The sequence below is a fragment of the Hyperolius riggenbachi genome, chromosome 1, assembly GCF_040937935.1.
Source record: "Hyperolius riggenbachi isolate aHypRig1 chromosome 1, aHypRig1.pri, whole genome shotgun sequence".
Taxonomy (NCBI): domain Eukaryota; kingdom Metazoa; phylum Chordata; class Amphibia; order Anura; family Hyperoliidae; genus Hyperolius; species Hyperolius riggenbachi.
In genome coordinates, this window is record NC_090646.1 from 47,109,301 (window position 1) to 47,126,043 (window position 16,743).

General features: G+C 46.7%; 1 protein-coding gene across 1 annotated transcript in view; it reads left to right on the forward strand.

The window, feature by feature from the left end:
* The first annotated feature begins 266 nt into the window (after positions 1–266).
* The window catches only part of RRP15 (ribosomal RNA processing 15 homolog), a 27,732-nt gene continuing 11,255 nt past the window's right edge, over positions 267–16,743 (forward strand). The window contains exons 1-2 of the mRNA XM_068271183.1: positions 267–339; positions 15,403–15,662. Of these exons, the coding sequence (XP_068127284.1) occupies positions 309–339; positions 15,403–15,662 (291 nt within the window). The 5' untranslated portion in view covers positions 267–308. The remainder of the gene's footprint in view (positions 340–15,402; positions 15,663–16,743) is intronic.

The following is a 16,743-nucleotide window of genomic DNA, read 5'->3' on the forward strand; positions in this document are numbered from 1 at the left end:
GAAAGGACTAGTGTGGTTTGAATTATAAAACATATTTTTATTATGAAATCTTTATCGTAAGCGTGACTAGGGATGTGACATGGGCGTCCCTCTTTCTCATCTGAAAAAGTTGGGAGGTATGTGTACAGCACTACGCGGTAGGAAAAGTAGCACAGTGGATAAATACTGCCTGGCGGCCACCAGATGGCGGTATTTCCAAGGAGTGAAACGTTCCCAACCTTAAGATGGCCGCTCAGGGAGCGGAGTGCTGGCAGCCAGGCAGGAAGTGCCATCCCGGAAGACGGCAGCACGTGTGTTGTGGAGCAGAGATGGAGAGTGTGGAGGCTTCTGTGGCTGCAGGTTGGTGGCTGATGCGGAGGAGGGGGAGAGGAGGCTTCATGGGCGGCGGGTGGAGGAGGGGAGCTGCGGATCTCTGCACGCCAGGCAGTATCGGTCTTTACTGTTCCTTTTCACCGTACAGAGGCTGTTAGCCGGCTGGGAGGACTGCCCTGTCATTCCACCTCTAGGAGCAATACTGACCTGGATTGGAGTGTGTGTGTGTGTGTGTGTGTGTGTGTGTGTGTGTGTGTGTGTGTGTGTGTGTGTGTGTGTGTGTGTGTGTGTGTGTGTGTGTGTGTGTGTGTGTGTGTGTGTGTGTGTGTGTGTGTGTGTGGTGTGTGTGTGTTGTTTTAAAGTGGACCTGAACTCTTGCACAAGACAAGAAAAACAGAAAAATTCACCCTGTATGTATTTAGAGAGGTTAGCCTGTCTAATTCCCCCTCATCTGTTCCTAAGCACAAGTTGAAATTTGATCCCTCAGATTTGTCAGCTGCCTGCCACAGCAGAGAGCTCATCTGTAAATACAGGATGTTAACAATATGCCTGCTTCAATGAAAGCAGGAAGTAGACACTGCAGATTTATTGCAGGATTTGTATCATCTGTAACAAAATGTTTTTCTTTAAGGGTTATTATGCTGTTGCTTATCTTTTAGAGCAGAGCGGAAGTTCTGAGTTCAGGTCCACATTAACCACTTCGGGACCACAGTCTTTTCGCCCCTTAAGGACCAGAGCCTTTTTCTCCATTCAGACCACTGCAGCTTTCACGGTTTATTGCTCGGTCATAAAACCTACCACCTAAATGAATTTTACCTCCTTTTCTTGTCACTAATACAGCTTTCTTTTGATGCTATTTGATTGCTGCTGCGAGTTTTACTTTTTATTATATTCATCAAAAAAGACATGAATTTTGTCAAAAAAATGACTTTTTTAACTTTCTGTGCTGACATTTTTCAAATAAAGTAAAATTTCCTATACATTTGAGCGCGAAAGTTATTCTGCTACATGTCTTTGATAAAAAAAAAAACATTCAGTGTATATTTATTGGATTGGGTAAAAGTTATAGCGTTTACAAACTATGGTGCCAAAAGTGAATTTTCCCATTTTCAAGCATCTCTGACTTTTCTGCGCACCTGTCATGTTTCATGAGGGGCTAAAATTCCAGGATAGTACAAATACCCCCCAAATGACCCCATTTTGGAAAGAAGACATCCCAAAGTATTCAGTGAGAGGCATGGTGAGTTCATAGAAGATTTTATTTTTTGTCACAAGTTAGCGGAAAATGACAGTTTGTGACAAAAAAAAAAAAAAAAAAAAGTTTCCATTTCTTCTAACTTGCGACAAAAAAAAATGAAATCTGCCACGGACTCACTATGCTCCTCTCTGAATACCTTGAAGTGTCTACTTTCCAGAATGGGGTCATTTGTGGGGTGTGTTTACTGTCCTGGCATTTGGGGGGTGCCTAATTGTAAGCACCCCTGTAAAGCCTAAAGATGCTCATTGGACTTTGGGCCCCTTAGCGCAGTTAGGCCGCAAAAAAGTGCCACACATGTGGTATTGCCGTACTCAGGAAAAGTAGTATAATGTGTTTTGGGGTGTATTTTTACACATACACATGCTGGGTGGGAGAAATATCTCCGTAAATGACAATTTTTTTATTTTTTTTACACACAATTGTCTATTTATAGAGATATTTCTCCCACTCAGCATGGGTATGTGGAAAAATACACCCCAAAACACATTATACTACTTCTCCTGAGTACGGCGATACCACATGTGTGGCACTTTTTTGCACCCTAACTGCGCTAAGGGGCCCAAAGTCCAATGAGTACCTTTAGGATTTCACAGGTCATTTTGAGAAATTTCGTTTCAAGACTACTCCTCACGGTTTAGGGCCCCTAAAATGCCAGGACAGTATAGGAACCCCACAAATTACCCCATTTTAGAAAGAAGACACCCCAAGGTATTCCGTTAGATGTATGGTGAGTTCATAGAAGATTTTTTTTTTTTGTCACAAGTTAGCGGAAATTGATTGTAATTGTTTTTTTTCACAAAGTGTCATTTTCCGCTAACTTGTGACAAAAAATAAAATCTTCTATGAACTCGCCATTCTCCTAACGGAATACCTTGGGGTGTCTTCTTTCTAAAATGGAGTCATTTGTGGGGTTCCTATACTGCCCTGGCATTTTAGGGGCCCTAAACCGTGAGGAGTAGTCTTGAAACCAAATGTGGCAAAATGACCTGTGAAATCCTAAAGGTACTCATTGGACTTTGGGCCCCTTAGCGCACTTAGGGTGCAAAAAAGTGCCACACATGTGGTACCGCCGTACTCAGGAGAAGTAGTATAATGTGTTTTGGGGTGTATTTTTACACATACCCATGCTGGGTGGGAGAAATATCTCTGTAAATGACAATTATTTGATTTTTTTTACACACAATTGTCCATTTACAGAGAGATTTCTCCCACCCAGCATGGGTATGTATAAAAATACACCCCAAAACACATTATACTACTTCTTCTGAGTACGGCGATACCACATGTGTGACACTTTTTTGCAACCTAGGTGCGCTAAGGGGCCTAACGTCCTATTCACAGGTCATTTTGAGGCATTTGGATTCTAGACTACTCCTCACGGTTTAGGGCCCCTAAAATGCCAGGGCAGTATAGGAACCCCACAAGTGACCCCATTTTAGAAAGAAGACACCCCAAGGTATTCTGTTAGGAGTATGGTGAGTTCATAGAAGATTTTTTTTTTGTCACAAGTTAGCGGAAAATGACACTTTGTGAAAAAAAAACAATACATATCAATTTCCGCTAACTTGTGACAAAAAATAAAATCTTCTATGAACTCATCATACACCTAAAAGAATACCTTGGGGTGTCTTCTTTCTAAAATGGGGTCACTTGTGGGGTTCCTATACTGCCCTGGCATTTTAGGGGCCCTAAACCGTGAGGAGTAGTCTTGAACCCAAATGTCTCAAAATGACCTGTGAAATCCTAAAGGTACTCATTGGACTTTGGGCCCCTTAGCACAGTTAGGCTGCAAAAAAGTGTCACACATGTGGTATCGCCGTACTCAGAAGAAGTAGTATAATGTGTTTTGTGGTGTATTTTTACATATAACCATGCTGGGTGGGAGAAATATCTCTGTAAATGACACATTTTTGATTTTTTTTACACACAATTGTCCATTTACAGAGAGATTTCTCCCACCCAGCATGGGTATGTGTAAAAATACACCACAAAACACATTATACTACTTCTCCTGAGTATGGCGATACCACATGTGTGACACTTTTTTGCAGCCTAGGTGCGCTAAGGGGCCCAACGTCCTATTCACAGGTCATTTTGAGGCATTTGTTTTCTAGACTACTCCTCACGGTTTAGGGCCCCTAAAATGCCAGGGCAGTATAGGAACCCCACAAGTGACCCCATTTTAGAAAGAAGACACCCCAAGGTATTCCGTTAGGGGTATGGTGAGTTCATAGAAGATTTTATTTTTTCTCACAAGTTAGTGAAAAATGACACTTTGTGAAAAAAACAATAACAATCCAATTTCCGCTAACTTTTGACAAAAAATAAAATATTCTATGAACTCATCATACACCTAACAGAATACCTTGGGGTGTCTTCTTTCTAAAATGGGGTCACTTGTGGGGTTCCTATACTGCCCTGGCATTTTACGGGCCCAAAACTGAGTAGTCTGGAAACCAAATTTCTCAAAATGACTGTTCAGGGGTATAAGCATCTGCAAATTTTGATGACAGGTGGTCTATGAGGGGGCAAATTTTGTGGAATCGGTCATAAGCAGGGTGGCCTCTTAGATGACAGGATGTATTGGGCCTGATCTGATGGATAGGAGTGCTAGGGGGGTGACAGGAGGTGATTGATGGGTGTCTCAGGGGGCGGTTAGAGGGGAAAATAGATGCAATCAATGCACTGGGGAGGTGATCGGAAGGGGGTCTGAGGGGGATCTGAGGGTTTGGCCGAGTGATCAGGAGCCCACACGGGGCAAATTAGGGCCTGATCTGATGGGTAGGTGTGCTAGGGGGTGACAGGAGGTGATTGATGGGTGTCTCAAGGTGTGATTAGAGGGGGGAAATAGATGCAAGCAATGCACTGGCGAGGTGATCAGGGCTGGGGTCTGAGGGCGTTCTGAGGTGTGGGCGGGTGATTGGGTGCCCGCAAGGGGCAGATTAGGGTCTAATCTGATGGGTAACAGTGACAGGTGGTGATAGGGGGTGATTGATGGGTAATTAGTGGGTGTTTAGAGGAGAGAATAGATGTAAACAATGGATTTGGGAGGTGATCTGATGTCGGATCTGCGGGCGATCTATTGGTGTGGGTGGGTGATCAGATTGCCCGCAAGGGGCAGGTTAGGGGCTGATTGATGGGTGGCAGTGACAGGGGGTGATTGATGGGTGGCAGTGACAGGGGGTGATTGATGGGTGATTGACAGGTAATCAGTGGGTTATTACAGGGGAGAACAGATGTAAATATTGCACGGGCGAATTGATAAGGGGGGGGTCTGAGGGCAATCTGAGCGTGTGGGCAGGTGATTGGGTGCCCGCAAGGGGCAGATTAGGGTCTAATCTGATGGGTAACAGTGACAGGTGGTGATAGGGGGTGATTGATGGGTAATTAGTGGGTGTTTAGAGGAGAGAATAGATGTAAACAATGGATTTGGGAGGTGATCTGATGTCGGATCTGCGGGCGATCTATTGGTGTGGGTGGGTGATCAGATTGCCCGCAAGGGGCAGGTTAGGGGCTGATTGATGGGTGGCAGTGACAGGGGGTGATTGATGGGTGGCAGTGACAGGGGGTGATTGATGGGTGATTGACAGGTAATCAGTGGGTTATTACAGGGGAGAACAGATGTAAATATTGCACGGGCGAATTGATAAGGGGGGGGTCTGAGGGCAATCTGAGCGTGTGGGCAGGTGATTGGGTGCCCGCAAGGGGCAGATTAGGGTCTAATCTGATGGGTAACAGTGACAGGTGGTGATAGGGGGTGATTGATGGGTAATTAGTGGGTGTTTAGAGGAGAGAATAGATGTAAACAATGGATTTGGGAGGTGATCTGATGTCGGATCTGCGGGCGATCTATTGGTGTGGGGGGGTGATCAGATTGCCCGCAAGGGGCAGATCAGGGGCTGATTGATGGGTGGCAGTGACAGGGGGTGATTGACGGGTGATTGACAGGTGATTGACAGGTGATTGACAGGTGATTGACAGGTGATCAGGGGGGATAGATGCATACAGTACACGGGGGGGGGGGGGTCTGGGGAGAATCTGAGGGGTGGGGGGGTGATCAGGAGGGAGTAGGGGGCAGATTAGGGACTTAAAAAAAAAATAGCGTTGACAGATAGTGACAGGGAGTGATTGATGGGTGATTAGGAGGGTGACTGGGTGCAAACAGTGGTCTGGGGGGTGGGCAGGGGGGGGTCTGAGGGGTGCTGTGGGCGATCAGGGGGCAGGGGGGGGGGAAATCAGTGTGTTTGGTGCAGACTAGGGTGGCTGCAGCCTGCCCTGGTGGTCCCTCGGACACTGGGACCACCAGGGCAGGAGGCAGCCAGTATAATAGGCTTTGTATACATTACAAAGCCTATTATACACTGTTGCAGCGGCGATCCGGATGCCAGTAACCCGCCGGCGCTTCCGAACGGCCGGCGGGTTACGGCGAACGGGGGGCGGAGCCAGTCCCCGGCGGCTGATCGCGTCACGAATGACGCGATCGCCGCATAGCCACTCCCGCAGCCGCCCCCGCCGATGGGCGTATTGCGGTCGTTTGGGCCCAGACTTTGCCGCCGCCCATCGGCTGGGGGCGGTCGTTATGTGGTTAAACTGATGAGATAAAGCTTAAAAAAAAATTTCACTTACCTGGGTCTTTTTAGCAGCCCCCGGCTGCCGTCCTGTGCCCAGGCAGCCACTCAACGATGCCCCGGTCTCCCGCTGCGGGATAGTTTCGTGTGCTTGTTTAGCTCTGGCCACTGGTAGCCTTCGCATTGCCATCTGCAATAGCATCCTGTGCACAATTTCGGACGGGAAGGAAACGTGCGGTCAGAGCTGCGAAGTGGCACGAAAATAGCCCACGGTGGGGCATCAGTGAGTGGCTGTGTGGGCACAGCATGGCTGCAGGGGGCTGATAGAAGCCCCAGGTAAGTGAAACTCTCTTTAAAGGGAGCCTTAAAGGGAACCTAAACTGAGAAGGATATGGATTTTTCCTTTTTAAATAATACCAGTTGCCCGGCTCTCCTTCTGATCCTGTGTCTCCAATACTTTCAGCCACAGCCCCTGAACAAGCATGCAGATCAGGTGCTCTGACTGAAGTCAGACTGGATTAGCTGCATTCTTATTTCAGGTGTGTGATTCAGCCACTACTGCAGCTAAAGAGATCAGCAGGGCTGCCAGGCAACTGGTACTGTTTACAAGGAAAAATCCACATCCCTCTCAGTTTAGGTTCCATTTAAAGAGACTCAGAGATGAATTAAGATAATAGATTTATACATACCTGCGGCTTCCTCCAGCCCCATCTGCATGGATCGCTCACACACCACCCTCCTCAGCCATCTCTATCGCTGGTACTGGGTCCAATAACTTCGGCCAGTCGACACATACTGCGCAGGAGCGTGCATGAGGCAGGAGACGAGGGAGTCACTGCGCATGTGTAAAACTGGCCGAAGTTACGAGACCCGGTACCAGCGATAGAGACTGCAGAGGGTGGTGGCGTGGGAGCAATCCATATGGATGAGGCTGGAGGAAGCCACATGTATGTATAGATCTATTATTTTAATTCATCTCCGAGTCTCTTTAAGCAAGATGTATTTGGAGGTTGCCAACTTTATTTCCATTTAAAGGAAACCTTTAATAAAGAAAGTTGCCCCTGGGAAGTACTTACCTGTGGGGGAAGTCTCCAGATCCTAATGAGGCTTGCCCTGTCGTCCTGTGCAGCCCTGATCCAGCGGTGGTTCACCCTGAACAGTAGCAGACTGCATGATTTACCTCTGCGCTCCAGCACAGGCGCAGTACCCTCTTCCCCTCGGGCTCCAGCGGAAATGGCCGAGCCTGATCGTGTCCGCCCTACTGCACAGACGTCTGCTCTGATGGTCAGGCTAGAGCCCGAGACAGATGTTACCCCCTAGGCCTAGGCTATATGGGGGCCACATCTGCTCTTCCGGGATTATCCTAGACTGCACAGAAGTGCAGTCCGCTTTCCGCAACGGTTTGGATCCGTTGCAGGCTGACAAGTGGGAACGGCTCCAATATATAAAATAGAAGCCATTTACTGTCAGTTTTGCAATAAGCAGACAATGGACAAAAAAAAGTACATTTTTAAAGTGACACCCATGTTAACCTAGAAATAAAAAACATATATAAGTAGAATTTTATAAAGGAAAAACCGAGAATCCTATTCTGGGCAGTTTCCATCTTTGTTGCCTTTGACCTCTTGACATCATTTCCTCACTTTTTTCCCCCTTTTGCTAATTGTGTATTCATTACCCACTCTCCTCCCAGAGTCTGCAGACACTCCCACGCAGGATTAGCATCTTTATCACTTAATACACTCAGACCAGTTGCTGTTGAATTTTGATTTTTATGGTGACAGTCCCGCTTTAAGCTCAAGTGGGGACACAGCCTTACTGTAGGTTTTGCCGCGATTTGTGTTTTGATTCCCGTTCAACAAAACAAGAATCGCAACACAATCGCCTCTGAAGCACTGCATGCAGCGCGTTTGCAAATCGCGAGTGCTGCAGTGAGAATGATCCCATAGGGACACATAAGCAGCAACAGATAACTGATAGTAACAGAGGCGCCAAATTAGAATAAAATAATTTAAAAACCGTTTAAAAGGAGGGGGGTTGGTGGTTACCACCCTCAGATATATAATGACCAGCCAATAAGTCGTTATACATAAATAATAAAATTTATTATAAATTCTCCAGGCATGCAACGCATTTCACGGGTCAAGAGCCCGCTTCATCAGGCAATCAGTGTTGGAGATACACACGACTGTGTCACTCGAGAGGTCCAGCGCTAACTGTAATTGGCTGGTCATTATATATCTGAGGGTGGTAACCACCAACCCCCCTCCTTTTAAACGGTTTTTAAATTATTTTATTCTAATTTGGCGCCTCTGTTACTATCAGTTATCTTTTGATCTAGTCCACCCCTGGTGGAGGGGTACATCCCCACTTCTATCTACAGAGAGCGACTTCTTAATACCTGAGTGGGGTCAGGTCATAATTCTCCCCACCTGCACTTTCAGTGGTTGCCTTTGTGGTAACCCAGACTTGTGAGTATAATACTCGTAAACGTTTTGTCATATTTCCTTTACATAACATACTACACTATATTGGGCTCTCGGTTTTTTCATTTTTGTATTCCTCTAAGCTACATAAGCAGCAACGCTTTGCTGATCGCCAGTAATCCGCAAAGCGCTGAAAAGTACTTAAGTGTGAACCAGCCCTCAAACTTTTATGGTTGCTGGATGAAACTTGGCCAAGGAGACTATTAAAGGGAGCCTGAAGTAGGAGAGCTATGGAGGCTGGCATATTTATTTCCTTTTAAACACTACCAGTTACCTGGCAGTCCTGCTGATCTTTCAGGCATCAGTAGCGTCTGAATCGCACATCTGAAACAAGCATGTGGCAAACCTTGTCAGATTTTTTTCAGAAACATCTCAACTGCGTGCTTGTTCAGGGCCTGCGACTAAAAGTAATAGAGGCAGAGGGGTCAGCAGGACAGTCAGGCAACTGTGTACAGGACACCAGTACAAAATTCCAAGGAAGTAGCTACCCAGGTCTTGGGATCTGCTGGTGCCAGGCCTCTACCGGATTGCTCACACGGTCCTGGACACAACCAAAAGCAAAGGAGAGGCAGGCAGCACACCACTGGCTGCAAAGAAGCTTGTATTTCAGAACGGAAGCATTACATGTTACGGACACGCAGGTCCTTCATCGGGGGCATGAAAAGCAGGTAATATGGATGCCATAAGGGCTTTGATAAAATTGACATTGCACAGACCGATATATCAACTGCAGCATCCAGGTGTTAAAGGGGCACTATGGCAAAAAATTGTAAAATTTAAAATATGTGCAAACATAGACAAAAACAAAGTACATTTTTTCCAGAGTAAAATGAGCCATAAATTACTTTTCTCCTATTTTGCTGTCACTAACAGTAGGTAGTAGAAATCTGACAGAAGTGACAGGTTTTGGACTAGTCCAGGCATGGGCAAACTTGGCCCTCCAGCTGTTAAGGAACTACAATTCCCACAATGCATTTGCCTTTGAGTCATGACTGAGGCTGTCAGACTCCTGCAATGCATTGTGGGACTTGTAGTTTCTCAACAGCTGGAGGGCCAAGTTTGCCCATGCCTGGACTAGTCCATCTCTTCATAGGGGATTCTCAGCAAGGCTTTTATTCTTTATAAAGATATTTCCTAAAAAGGTTTTAAACAATGACGCTGGCCAGCTTCCCTGCTCGCTACACAGTTTTTTGGCAGTTGGACAGAGCAACTGCCATTCACTAAGTGCTTTTGAAAATAAATCCCTGAGAATTCCCCCATGAAGAGATGGACTGGTCCAAAACCTGTCGCTTCTGTCATATTTCTACTACCTACTGTAAGTGACAGCAACATAGGAGAAAAGTAATTTATGGCTCCTTTTACTCTGGAAAAAATTTGGGAGCTGCAGAAGGACTATAAACAGCGGGGCTAAAACCAGATAAATTGTGGAGGAGAGGGAGTATTTAATTGGCAGCGCTCATATTGGTGGAAATTGTGGTTGGAAGGAGTCAGGCTGCTTTCACAGTGAGACGTTACAGGCGCACGTTAGAGCAGCCTGTAACACAGCCCAAATCACAGTAATGAAAAATCAATGGGCTGTTCACAGTGCCCACGTTGCGTTACAGTGTAACGCTGGACGTTCTGAGAAGGTGCAGCATGCTGTGCGTTATACGCGGTCTTAGCCGTGCTAGACTGTTTGCACATGCTCAGTAATGCTATTGTGAGTAGCCACATGGCTACTTAATATTCACTGCACTGTGCTGTTTACTTTCTGGAGCGGCCGCTTTGTGCGACGATTGGCTGGCAGGACCACGTGATGCGGAGTGTTCCGATCACGAGGTCTCCACAGTCTTTTTTTTCCGTTCTACCAGTATGGAACGAAAACGGCGCAGCAAGAGACGCATAACTCATCTCTATGTAGCGTCCAACTTTAGCACCAGCATGCGTTGCGTTAGGGGAACGTTATGTGACCTTAACGTCCCCTGCAACACAAAGTCCCACTGTGTAAGAGCCCTTCACTAATTCACTAAAAATTACTGATATTTTAGTATCTGAAGTAGCTACTGCCAATAGAAGAATTTGTCTATTGATATTCTACTAGCGGCTTTCCGGCCACACAAATTACTGCAGTGCCCTTTTCTAGTGTACACTCCCTGACCTTGCCTAAAGCCTGGTGTACAGGGCTGTGGAGTCGGAGCAATTTTTTGGGTACCTGGAGTTGGCGTCAGTGGTTTCAATAAACTGAGGAGTCAGGTGATTTTTGTACCAATTCAACAGTCCTGGTAAGTATTAGACTGCGAGTACTCACGTTTTGTGTGAAAGGGCCTTAACGACCCTGGCGTTCTATTAAATCTGCCAGGGTGGCGCTAGCTACATGATGCCCCCCTCCCTGCGGCCTCCCTCCCACCCCTCCGATCGCCGCCGGCGCGTATGCCCGTAAAGAAATCCTGTTCTGAATGGGATTTCTTTTAGGGCTTCCCCCGTCGCCATGGCGACGAACGGAATGACGTCATCGACGTCGTGATGTCACAGGAAGTCCTGATCCACCCCTCAGCGCTGCCTGGCACTGATTGGCCAAGCTGCGCATGGGGTCTCGGGGGTTTAAATTATTAAAATCGGCCCAGCGGGGCCTGAGCGGCGCCCTCTGGCGGTAATGGACGAGCTGAGCTCGACATTACCGCCAAGCTGGTTAATGTACCTGAGATGACATATGATGTGTTGAGAGGTTATGTATATATGAAAAAAGGGTGTGATAGCACCAATGGATAGTGATGTGCTGTGATCTCCCCTGGAATAGGCCGGAGTCAAATCCAAATAAGTTTTCAGGATCCGCACCGTCTAAAATTATTTTATTTAAAAAAAAGTCATAAAAAATTAGTGTGCCGGCCCACACTAATTTTTTTATGCCTTTTTTACGCACGGCGTTACAGAACAAAGTTCTTTCATCAGATGGCATCAGGAACACACTACATTCATTTGTACCAGACACTCAGTATATATACTCAAAAGGAGGACCTGATGGAAAACTGCAACATTAGCATACATGAATATTCATGAACCAAAATCCACCAATGGGATTAGACTGCAAGGCAGTCTGCATATTGAGAGGTTATATACAGTGGCAAGAACACATACTTATGCTGTGCTCCCCCTTTTTTTTTTTTTTTTTTTTTCCCCCTGCCTGAAAGAGTCCATATCCATTTATGCAACTGTTTTTTTCTTCAGTCAGGCTATAGAGTCCATCACAAATTACAGCTATAAAACACTTTCCTAAGCAAATAACTGGGCTTCTGACTGCAAGGGATAGATATACAGGTCAGTAGTAGTTAATGTATTTTCGCTATAGGATGATTGAGACACTGCAATTGAGCAATAAATCTACTTTGTTAATGTTTATACATACAATAAAACCATGAGATGTCTTAAAAAAAAAAGAGGTAATTTTTAGGAGTTGGATGACGGATTCAATTGTTTATCTCCTCAGTTTATTTTCACCTCGGGTTCACTTTAAACCAGCGGTCAGGAACCTTTTTGGCTGAGAGAGCCATAAGCACCACATATTTTAAAATGTATTTCCGTGAGAGCCATACAGTATGTTTCAAACTGGGATCATGCGCATGCGCAGCAGAGGGCTCACATCCCGGTTGCCATGATGTGTATACAGTTGATCTGCCGGGCAGCAGAAGTGTCAGACACGTCTTCAGCTTCTCTTGTGTTTCAGCAACATCAGCTATTTCCCAGACAGGAGAAATGCCAACTAACAGCTTGTACAATTAGCCAGCTAACTGGGGGTTGATTCGCTTTGAAGGACGAGATCCCCGCACTTTGGCCCAATAGGCTGCTTGTCAAGTGACAGACAGCTTATTGGACCAATCAAAGTGCGGGGATCTCGTCCTACAAAGTCACTGGACCTGACAGGATCCAGGGTGGGACAATTGAAGCAGCTGTTCGTTTTGGGGGGAGCGCGAGTAAGTTAGTGCATGCTACAGCAGCAAATTTACTTGCGCTGCCACACTGAGCTGTGCTGCTTGAGCAGTGTAGCTTAGTGAATCAACCCCTACTGATTTGTCTGTGAGCCAGATGTAGCCCTCAAAAGAGCCACATCTGTCTCCTGAGCCATAGGTTCCCTATCCTTGCTTTAAACCTTAAAGACTTGTTCAACTTATCTAGGTCTACAGAAATTCCATTACGAAAGTTTCACTTTCCTTTGACCGTATTACCGTAGAATAAGGGAATGCTTTAAACTTCTGGAGCGTTGGGTTTCTATCTGGCGCTATACAGTTTGAGTCATTTAGGATCTTCGGCTGATTTTCCCCCCCTTGTCGCTTTCTGTACACAACACCACCGACCTTTTTTTTTCCTCTTTGTAACTAGGTCATAGCTGACTTACCTGAACTCTTTTGAATAACAGAAGAATTGATGTTTGTTTGAAGTCGCTCTTGTGCAGAACATGCTTGGGCTTTGACACAAGTGCTAATTTCCCTTGCCGGGCATTGTTGGCAAAGCATTGTGTGGTTTCTATACACCGTGTGCTTCAGAAATCATCCGTGATTTAACCCTGGTGGCGTTACGCAGCGGCAGGTACGGAGTGGTGGCAGCGGGGGTCCTGGCACCACCCCGGGGGGCTCTCCTTGGAAGAGAAATCTAAACACGTCTCTGCTCCATTCTCCGGAGATCTGTTCTGTGTTATCGCCTAAGACGGGCCACCTGCGGCGTCTCAAAGCGGCACCCCAGGTTTAAGGTCATTACAAGCAAATATTTCACTCTGGGCCTCTGATGTAGCTTTCAAATCTGGATCTTGTTAAAGGAATCTTACCTACATGAGTGAATGGGATTAGCCTAAAGGGGAGCTCTGGGGAAAACGTTACAAAGCAAAAATCCGTAAAGCTAGATGAGGCTATTACAGCAAAGTCCCCAGTGTTCGGCAACGACTGGGATCACCTGATGCTGGATACTTGTGCTTGTCAGTAGAAAAAGCTGATACTGCAGATTTATTGCAGGATTTGTGTCTACTTCCTGCTTTTCTGGAAGCAGACATATTAACATCCTGTGTTTACCAATTACGTCTCTGCCGTGGCAGGCAGCTGAGGGATCAAATTACAACTTGTGCTTAGTCACAGATCAGGGGGGATTAGGGCCGGTTCACACAGGCGACTGTAGGTCGTTTTCCGCCGTCGGAGATGCTCGGCGGTTAAGCGATGCCCTTTCAAGTGAACGGCAGCGCTTCTTCTGTACTTTTACCATCATTTGTGCGAACGCCACATTCTGTTCCTAATTTTTCCTGGCGTTTCAGCCGACCTTGGAAGCAACATGCAGCTTCCAGGGTCGCTTAACCGCCTATCTCTGTGTTCCCCTGCGGGGGTAAAAAAGGCTGATCTGATCGCCACAGAAAGTCACCGAAATGCCGAGTAATGCCTGGCAGTCGCCAGTGTGAACGGGCCCTAAACGCTCTAAATATATACAGAGTGCTTTTCTATATGTTTCCTTCAGCCCTGTGCAAGAGTTCAGGTCCACTTTAAAGGACACCCAAGGTGAAAATAAACTAATGAAATAAACAATTGTATCTATCCTCCTCCTCCTAAAAATGACTTTTTAATGTATTCTACAGTTGTATTTTATATTTAAATCTACTTTTTAAGTTTTTACTGTTTTGCTCAATGACACATTCATTGAATTATGCCAGAGCTCAAATTTATGAACTATTAACCGTTTTTATCTCTTTCCTGCTCTCAGAAGCCGTTTTCTGCCAGGAACGGGTTTTATAGTTGCAATTTCTTATATGTGAGGGTCACACTGTAGTCTGACCCAGTCAGGAACTGCCACTTACATACCTGATGATTAACTCTTTCAAGCAGAGAAAGGGGAAAAAAAAGAAACGCACAACAGTTTATCTCATCATGTCACCTCAGGTGTCCTTTAAGGAGGGGTTTGCTCCAAGTTCACAGTCTCTGGGTTAGGTAGATTAGGCGGGAGGTTGGTGATGGCGTTTCAAAACACTAATCATTGTGTACAATACATTTTGAAGGGGCAATGCATGTTTAAAAGGCTTTTAAATTACTAATATATTATTCCTGTTACTTGCCCAGCCTATTAGCACTTGATAAGGTTCTCCTCTGAAGCTGAAAGCCAACTCTCCTGCTTAGAATATATAATCCTATATAATAAAACCCCTGTGTCCCTGTGTGTGCTGTCTCTGTGTAGCTGGTCCGTGCTTTTTGCTACTGCGCATGTGCGCAGCACAGACCCAGCCTCACAGAGACAAGAGGACGGGACCAGGGAGCCGGACGGGAGCGGGCGGCCAGATGTGAGGCGGATGAGCGGGCAGCCAGGTGTGCGGCTGGTGTGCGCGCGTTTGCGGGTGGCAGAAACACAGACCTACAGCCTGTTTTTAAACGGGCTTAGGTCTACTAGTCCTAAATAATAATAGGCAACTGTCCCTGCGTAGCTGGATCTGTGCTTTTTGCTACTGCGCATGTGCGCAGCATGGACCCAGCCTCTCAGACAGGAGGACGGGGCCAGGGAGCCAGGCGTGTGAGCGGGTGTGCGGCTGGTGCGTGTGCAGTACATGCGGCGGCGAAAAACACAGACCCTAGAGCCCGTTTTTAAACGGGCTTGAGTCTGCTAGTATAATATAACATATTTAAAAGAGGTTCTCCTTGGCGGAGTCGGTTAACCAGACATAAATAGTATTTTTATGGTGTGAGTGTGTGATGCCTGTGTAGTGGTTGTGGATGTCTTTGGTTCCAAACTATGTCCCTACCATGTGGTTTGATTTCCACCCTCTGCTTGCTCCCCACAGGCTCCGAGGACAGCTCCGATTTTGCTGATGACAGTTTCTCCTCCGATAACGATGTTGTCCAACCAGGAGCCACCAAGGAGAAATCCGAAGAGGAATCTGAGCCCGATGGCGACCAGAACAAGGGCTGGGCCGATGCCATGGCCAAAATCCTCAACAAGAAGGTGCCGTCGGAGAAGACAACCACCATCCTGGTGAAGAGCAAGGCTCTGGAGAAGGAGAAGGAGAGGGACAGGTTGGAGAAGCTGGAGAAGAAGCAGCAGGTGGGTTCAAACGATGGAATCTTCATTAGCTGAGAACAAGCAATAGTTGTTGAAAGTTCAGTTTTATCTTCCTTTTTTTTTTTAAACAATTTTTATTAACATTTGTACAAGAAAAACAGGCAGTATACAAGTATAGCCAGTGTACACCTAACATCATTAGTTTCCAGAATATGCATGACCATACATTTACGGTATATATGATCATACTGTTTGTTATGGCAGCAGGATCAGTTTTATCTCCCTTCAAGAGTTACTTTTACAACGTAGTAGAGCTGGCCAATTAAATGTATGCCATCTGGAATTCTTATCTTCTCATCAGCCAAGCTCTACTTCAAAAGTCTAATTGTAGTTTGCTAGATCACTCTTCAAACTGTAATATCACAATGTCAATATCGCTAATCGCAAAGGGGTGCGCAGCTCTTCTCCATCTATAATGGCCTTGTTTACTTGTCTACTGCGTGGCCACTCTGCAGGACGAGAAGGAGCGCGACCCCGATCGGGAGGGGAGCCGCGCTCAGCGACGGGGGACATCTGAGTAGAGAGGGAAGCCTCAATAGGATCCTGAGGCTTCCCTCTCTTAACCACTTGCCGACCAGTGGTTTTCTGGCTGATCTGTGCTGCGTAGGCTCTCCAGCCCACAGCACAGATCAGCAAGCAGCCAGGGCGATCAGACTTACCCCCTTTTTTCCCCACTAGGGGGATGTCCTGCTGGGGGGGGTCTGATCGCCGCTGGCTCTCTGCGCTTTGCGGGGGGGGGCTCTTCAAAGCCCCGCTCCGCAGCGTTTTCAGGGCTCCGTCCCTCTCCCTCCCTCTCCCTTCCCCTCTGAGCTGCGCAGGACGGATATCCGTCCTGCGCATTGTAGGATAGGCTTCAGCCTATCAAATGACGGCGATCCCCGGCCAATCAGAGGCAGGGGATCGCCGATCTTCCCTGCGGCGCTGCTGCGCAGCAGTGCCGTATGATGTAAACAGCGGGGATTTCTTCCCCGCGTGTTTACATTTTGCTGGCGAGCCGCGATCGGCGGCTCTCCGGCTGTTCACAGAGACAGCCTCCGTGAACGGACATGGAAAGGTCGCTCGA